The sequence below is a fragment of the Pundamilia nyererei genome, unplaced genomic scaffold (assembly GCF_000239375.1).
Source record: "Pundamilia nyererei isolate P.nyererei 1_Seehausen unplaced genomic scaffold, PunNye1.0 scaffold00368, whole genome shotgun sequence".
Taxonomy (NCBI): Eukaryota; Metazoa; Chordata; class Actinopteri; order Cichliformes; family Cichlidae; genus Pundamilia; species Pundamilia nyererei.
This window is the reverse complement of record NW_005187769.1, coordinates 254131-261917: the sequence shown is the minus strand read 5'-3', so window position 1 is coordinate 261917 and position 7787 is coordinate 254131. Positions and strand designations below refer to the sequence as shown.

Genomic DNA, 7787 nt, shown 5'->3' with positions numbered 1-7787 from the left:
AGAGAGAGAGAGAGAGGGGGGAGGGAGAGAGAGAGAGAGAGGGGAACGGAGAGGGAGGAGCAGGTGAGACACACCTGTTGGTTGTTTACCTGGAGCATCTCTGTATCGTGGGTCCTCGTGTGTGTCGTTCCCAGTCTTTCTTTTCAGGTTTGTTACTTTTCAAACTACATTTATTAAGTTTTGCTTGTTTGCACAACAAGGATGAATAATTATACAAACTTTTCGCCTTGAGGCGACTGTTGTTGGGCAGGGATAGCTCAGTAGGTAGAGTGGTGGCCCCATGATCGGAAGGTCGGGGGTTCGATTCCCCTGAACAGCTACCCTGAGGTACCCCTGAGCAAGGTACCGTCCCTACACACTGCTCCCCGGGCGCCCAGTGGCTGCCCACTGCTTCACTGAGTGAATGGGTTAAATGCAGAGAGCGATTTTCCCCACGGGGACCAATAAAGTACACTGTCTTGTTGTGATCTGACGCCATATAAATAAAATTGAATTCCTGTAAAACAGGAAGTATGACAAGCTGAAGCCAGGAGGAGTCATGTGACCTCATCCTCGCTGTGTGTGTTGGGGGGTAAACAGGTAGGGGGAGGGGCGACCTCGAATCCTCTCAGCTGTGTCATGTGACTCGTGCTCTCTCTGTCTCTCTGTAGGACTCCTCTTCCAAAATGGCCGACGCCGAAGGGTCCCCAGCTGTGCGCTCGCTCCGCCTTTCCCACTCTGCGCGACCCCCTCCCCCCGCCTCGTCCTCCTCTCCTACCACGTTCTCCTGCCCCTCCTCCCCCTCCAGCGCCTCCTCTTCCTCATCCTCCTGCTCTGAGAGTTCCTCAGACTTCCTCACTCACCATCATCATCACCGTCACGCTCGCCCTCAGCTGCAGCTGCCTCCGCCCACCCACGGGGATCAGGCCTCCTCTCCCAGCGCCAGCCCCCGCAGCTCCTCCCCTAGTGGGAGCATCGGCAGCACCTGCAGCCTCGGTAGCAGCAGCGCCAGCGAGGGCATCGGCAGCGGAGGCACGTCGAGCGGTGGCGGCGACCAGCGAGGACCAAGTCCTCCGCTGGACGTCATCTCAGAGGACGCCATGGAGATGGACCTAGGTGTCGAGCAAGGTAACAAGGAGAGGAAACTGTTTTCCAAAATATTCACTGCTTAGGATGAATCTGGAGCGAGGTGTGGGTGGGGCCACAGTTGCTACACCTCTACATCCTCCGCCAGTTTTGATCGATTTCTCTGTTCTGCTGTTCCAGTCATCGACCCGGAGGTGGCGCTGAAGGCGTGCCAGGAAGTGCTCCTTAAAGTCAAACTGCAGGATGATCAGCGGCAGCACCCGGCAGATGTGGCAGAGCGCGGCGCCGTGACCCAGCTCATCAGCCCAGATGCCGGCTCCATCAAAGAGGAAGATGAGGAAGACACCGACACGCCGTCCCAGCCCGACCCGCGTCCTTCGGCTCGGCCAGAACCTTTCTCGCCACCGTCGTCATCAAAGCAGTCGTGGCTGCTGCGCCTGTTCGAGTCCAAGCTGTTTGACGTCTCCATGGCGATTTCCTACCTGTACAAGTCAAAGGAGCCGGGTGTGCAGGCGTACATCGGGAACCGCCTCTTCAGCTTCCTGGACAGCGAGGTCGATTTCTACCTGCCGCAGCTGCTCAACATGTACGTGCACATGGACACAGAGGTGGGCGACGCCATCCGACCGTACCTGGTGAGTCCCTAAGTTTAAGCTAGCTCAGCTAACGTTAGCCAGAGAACGGGTCGGTGACCCGCTGCGTCACAGTCGGGGGGTTCTCACGCAGGTGTTTGTGTCCGGCAGATCCACCGCTGCAGCGCCAGCATCACATTCTCGCTGCTCTCTGCCTGGCTGCTCGGTGCCTACTCCTCCGACATGCATATCTCCACCCAGCGCCACTCCAGAGGAACCAAACTCCGAAAGCTCATCTTGTCCGACGAGCTCAACCCCGCCCCATCTGACAGCCCCGCATCCTCGCCGTCTCACCGCCGCCATCGCCATCACAGACACGATGGCAGCAACGCCGAGGCCTCTTCCATGTTTGGCCCTGGACAGGGACAAGCCGAGGTGTTTGTTTCCCCGTCCAGGAGGACCCACCAGAGATCCAAGTCGGATGCCACCATGGCGAGCAATGGACCTGGTGCTGGTCTCCGACGGACTGGCAGTAACCCAAAAGTGGAGGCGGTCCACGAAGAGGTGAGCCAGAGATTCTCTCGGGTGGTGCCGTTCCTCTAGAGCAGGGGTGGGCAGCTCCAGGCCTCCAGGGGCTGGTGTCGTGCAGGTTTTAGATCTCACCCTGGGTCAACACACCTGAATCACATGATTAGTTTATTACCAGGCCTCTGGAGAACTTCATGTTGAGGTGGTTGGATCAAGGACACATCTAAAACCTGCAGGACACCGGCCCCCGAGCCCTGGAGTTGGACACCGCTGCTCTAGAGTCAAAGGCTATGGACCCCAGTACTACTACAATCAACAAATAAGCCATGAGATCTGCTGCTGCGTGGGCGTCATACATAACTGGCAAAGCTTCTGGAGGAAACCTGGTCTTGTTAGGAGAGACGGCATCCATCCCACTTTGGATGGAGCAGCTCTCATTTCTAGAAATATGAACACATTTATTAAACCCCCCAAAATATGACTATCCAGAGTTGGGACCAGGAAGCAGAGTTGCAGTCTTACACGTCTCTCTGCAGCTTCTCTCCTCCTGCTACCCCCCAAACCCATCTCCATAGAGACTGTGTCAGCTCCCAAACAGACAAAAACAAACTAAAAACCAGCAACAAACAACTTAAACACAAACAAATGCTTTCATATCAAAAACCCAAACAGCTACATCATCAACAGAGCTCAGCACAGAAACAGCTTTAGTGAAGGTTACAAATGATGATCTTATGGCCTCTGACAGTGGACTCATCTCTGTGCTTGTCCTGCTAGACCTCAGTGCAGCGTTCGATACTGTCGACCATAATATCCTATTAGAGCGATTAGAACATGCTGTAGGTATTACAGGTACTAGAGACGACACGATATCACTTTTTTATGTCTGATACCGATATCCTAAATTTGGATATCTGCTGATACCGATATAAATCCGATATAGCGAATTTTATAATCAATAAAATGTTTTTTTTAAATATCTTTCTGCATTTTGTATAAGTTCATACTCAAGTTTAAAAAAATAAAACAAAACTCAAGTTATTCTGTTATACCTGTTTGCACAAAGTACTATATTAGACCAGCAACACTGACCAATCTAATAAACTTAAACCTGCACCATCCTCCCTATTCTGCTATTTTACTTAGTGGAAATATTAAGCAACCCAACTAACAGGGCTGCCAACTCCCAGCAAAAAAATAAATAAAAATAGGGAACCCCCCACCCTCCGCCTCGTGATGCTTAATCGACGTAATCAACTTTAATTTAATGCACATGTTTAAAAAAAAATGCACAGAAATAAAAAATTTTTCAAGAATAATTAAATGGATTCAACATCTTTCTTCAACAGAATTGCAGACTGCACAGATGGTTCCCAAAGGAAAAAGTACTATAGCTTACTAGGGTATATTAGACTTAACAGTTACTATATACAGTAATGGACTTCTATACATTTTACATCAGATTAAAACTTTGGGTGTAAGATTCAGATAATTATTGATTAAAAGCTCGACATTATAAATGAAAATAAGAAAGAAAAGTATGTCTTTGTGCCCCCTTTTCCTGTTCATGCCCTATCGGCCCCCCTGGCTAAACTTTGCTAGATCCGCCCCTGCACAGTTACAGCCGTCAGCTGTAGAAAAAGATCCTCGAGTAGAAAGTAATAATAAATAAATTCTAACAACAGCTGATCAAGCTTAAACATGCTGCTGTTGTTCAGCCGCTGGTTTCCTCTTTCTGGTGCAAAGTGGGCCAAAAACAAAGAAGAGAGACGATCAGCTGATCATTGATCAGTTTCAAGATTGAAGTAGCAGCAGGAGAGAGAGGAGGCAGCCGCTCCATATATCGGCTGTTAAGCTTAACGTGGGAATGCGATAACTTACACACTTGCTTTACTTCTCTGGGATACCTTTCTTGGAGATGAAATGCCGGATTGGTAGCGAGGCTACAAATGCTCAACCGGACGTGCTATGGTTATGAGCCGAGTCGCCATGTCGCAAGTTTTGTGAGGTGCGTTTGTGATATTTAATGGATCGGATTACATTTTTTATTTCTCTCCGATATCCGATCCAGTAATTTAGGTCAGTATCAGACTGATACGTAATATCAGATCGGTCCATCTCTAACAGGTACTAATAATAATAATGGACTGCATTTATATAGCGCTTTTCGAAACGCTCAAAGCGAAAAACAATCCTATGATGCAAATTTGCAAAGACAACAGCAGGTGCATCAAAATAAACTATTTCCAGCTGTGCAATTCGAGTTCTAAACATCACAGCAACTATTCAGAAAAGCATAAAATCAAACATGACTTATAAAAACACCAGTATAGGCTTTCAAGGCCTACAAGTTAAAAACTACATTTTCCGCAAAAATGACGTCACTTCCGGTTTCGTGCAGGTAATGGCGGACATGCGATCGTTCGCGCTGACGTCTGTTTCAATGTGGGAAGTGTTACGAACAGCTGATCGGATCGGCAAAGCGTGTTTCTGGAATATTACGTTTTTGTTCCTGCAAGCGCTTTTTATGCAATTTTTGCAAAGCTATATGTGGAAGGCAACCGTGACCGAGGACAAGCTGATGGCATCAGATGTAAGAACAACTCCTCCGGTTTCATATGCAAAAAAAATTATTGCGCTAGCTTACACAGTTCAGATTCTACAGGGATTTAAAAATAGTTGCGCAAAACGGCGCGTGCCCGCTCCTACCGGCTTTAAAGGGTTAAACGGCCCATTCGAGCTATCGATGAGTCACTCACATGCCTCTGTGGGCGGAGCATCAGGGAACGTGTGTGTGTGGTTAGAAACGATGACTCTCTGTGGGTGTTTCGTGCGTCTGCAGCCCGAGCGTCTCCGTCCTCAGAGGGAGTTCATCAAGTCTCTGCTGTGCATCGGGAAGCGTCTCGCCACGCTGCCCACCAAAGAGCAGAAGACCCAGCGTCTGATCTCCGAGCTGTCGCTGCTCAACCACAAGCTGCCGGCCCGAGTGTGGCTGCCCACCGCCGAGCACCAGCACCACGTCTGCAGGGTCCCCCACACGCAGGCCGTGGTCCTAAACTCCAAGGACAAGGTGACCTCCGGTGTACCCGCCACATGTGCCAGAGAACATCTGTCCAATGTCCTCTGACTGCTGCTCCTTCTCCTCCTTTAGGCTCCATACATCATCTACGTGGAGGTGTTGGACTGCGACAGCTTCGAGACGTCTCCCGTTCCCGTTCGCATCCCAGAGACGCGGATACGCTCGGCCCGCTCCGCGGAGAACCTGGACTGCAGCACCGCAGCTAATGGCAGCAGTGGTATGACATCGGAACACAGAACGGGAAGTTTCTCCACCGTCCCAAACTACGACAACGACGACGAGGCGTGGGCCACCGATGATATCGGGCAGCTGCAGGTGGAGGTATGTGAAAGCGTCGGCATACTGCCTGCAGTAACCCTGTGTACTCTGTCCTCCCGAAGCACAGTAACAAGCATGTGTTTGCAGATGGAGGCTCAGACCAGCAGCAGCGACAACATCAGTCAGTTTTCAGTCGACAGCATCACGAGTCTGGAGAGCAAAGAGCCGGTGTTCATCGCCGCCGGAGACATCAGGTAAACAGAGGGTTACCCTCCACAGGCGGAGGTTAGAAGCAGAAACGCGGGAACACCAGTGCTGTTTCAGGGCAGTTCAAACGAAATATTACGCCGTGTTACCCGTGGTAAGCTACGTGTAACACAAGCTAGTGTTGGTTCTGCCCAGCACGACGCCAACGTGCATGTCGGCGCTTCATGTTTACAATTTAGCGTTTCCAGGCTGTTGGCGGCCGTGGTCTCACTGTTGCTGATGCCCGCTCACTTGCAGCTTTCTGCTCTCAGCTCCTCCCCCCTTTAGGCCTTGGCGTGCTGCTCAAACAGGAGCCTCTGAGCAGCCTCGCCCACTGAACACCACCCCTCCCTAGAAGCTGAGCCACAGACCACACCCCTCCACACTACAATTATGTGTTTGTAGTTTCAGTAAATTCAAGCTATAGAGGAGCTCCACAGGAATATTGAGCTGCGTTCAAAAATAACTACCAGCAACAAAATGTGATCTGAAGTTGTTTTTAAACTAATTAAAACAATAAAGGAACCGCACCTACATAGACTGGACCTTTTTGTTAGTTATTAGTTTCCCCATAGAAGCTTTCTTTGTAGTTGCCATATTGATAGGACACCAACATCACCTGGTGTGCAGATGTAATTATGATGAGCTGTTGTCACTGTCCAGGAGTGTAGATCTCTGAAGAGCAGCACGTTCAGGAACTCTTCTTTCTGAGGATGAAATGGCCTGAGCAGTCCCGTGAAGCTTCGATCTTCAGCTGTGCGTTCTGCCGTGACGCTCCGACCTGGTTTGTTTTTCAGACGGCGGCTATCGGAGAACCTTGCTCACACTCCCACCGCATTCAGGAGGGACCCCGAGGACCCGTCGGCTGTTGCCCTCAAAGAGCCCTGGGAGGAGAAAGTCAGGTGGGTTTGTGAAGCCGAGCAGGGGAACGCTCCACAACGTCTTCCTCGCGCTAACGCCGTTTGTGTTCAGGCGGATCCGAGAGGCGTCTCCGTACGGCCACCTGCACACCTGGAGGCTGCTGTCGGTCATCGTGAAGTGTGGGGACGATCTGAGGCAGGAGCTGCTGGCCTATCAGGTCCTCAGACAGCTGCAGGTACAGACGCAGTACAGACACATGCACACAACGGTACAGATGCAGATACAGACGCAGTCTCCGTGTGGTTAAACTGCTTCCATGTTGAAGCCGAGTCTGTTTCCTTGGTCAGTCCATCTGGCAGCAGGAGCGCGTTCCTCTGTGGATCAAACCCTACAAAATCCTCGTCATGTCTTCAGACAGCGGGATGATCGAGCCCGTCCTCAACGCCGTCTCCCTGCACCAGGTACACAGGGGATTCTGGGAAAGTTAGTTTTCTTTGTCTATGAGACTGAAACGCAGTTTTTGTGTGTGTGTCCTCCAGGTGAGGAAGCAGAGTCAGCTGTCGCTGCTTGACTACTTCCTGCAGGAACACGGCAGCTTCACCACAGAGGCCTTCCTCACCGCTCAGAGGAACTTCGTGCAGAGCTGCGCCGGCTACAGCCTCATCTGCTACCTGCTGCAGGTCAAAGACAGGTGAGACATTCATAAAAGTTGAACAGTGACCGTTATCCCTGCTGATGAGGTTAAGACTGCTGCCTTGAGTGAGGACGGGTCTGTGGATTCGGAGGACTTTACATCAGTGATTACTAGCAACCTCAGCACATGCATTGAGAATATTGCCCCATTAAATGCTGCAAAAAAGGGTGACAGCCAGCGACAGTGCACTACCAAATGAGCTGAAAGAGCTCCCTGCTTGCTTTAACACCCTTAACACCAACCAACATTGAGCAATTCTACCGCAAGGTCCTGACGAGGACTAAGCCCCGAAAGCCCTGAACATCTAATAAAGAAACATAAAGAAACCTTCCAGGTCCTTTACATCCCTGCAGTTTGCATATCATCAGAACCGTTCTACTGAAGACTGTCAATGCAGCCCTCTATACATCCAGCCGTACACCTGTACATCCACCTATACATCCACCTATACACCTATACATACACCTGTACATCCACCTATACA

The 7787-nt window shown here is 50.6% G+C and overlaps 1 protein-coding gene across 1 annotated transcript in view; it reads left to right on the top strand.

Moving 5' to 3' along the window:
- LOC102214586 (phosphatidylinositol 4-kinase beta) overlaps positions 1 to 7787 on the top strand; it is a 16019-nt gene that overhangs the window by 2805 nt on the left and 5427 nt on the right. Inside the window, exons 2-11 of the mRNA XM_005752606.2 lie at positions 651 to 1107; positions 1246 to 1700; positions 1809 to 2201; positions 5008 to 5235; positions 5317 to 5565; positions 5650 to 5756; positions 6546 to 6650; positions 6721 to 6844; positions 6957 to 7070; positions 7149 to 7300. Of these exons, the coding sequence (XP_005752663.1) occupies positions 666 to 1107; positions 1246 to 1700; positions 1809 to 2201; positions 5008 to 5235; positions 5317 to 5565; positions 5650 to 5756; positions 6546 to 6650; positions 6721 to 6844; positions 6957 to 7070; positions 7149 to 7300 (2369 nt within the window). The 5' untranslated portion in view covers positions 651 to 665. The remainder of the gene's footprint in view (positions 1 to 650; positions 1108 to 1245; positions 1701 to 1808; positions 2202 to 5007; positions 5236 to 5316; positions 5566 to 5649; positions 5757 to 6545; positions 6651 to 6720; positions 6845 to 6956; positions 7071 to 7148; positions 7301 to 7787) is intronic.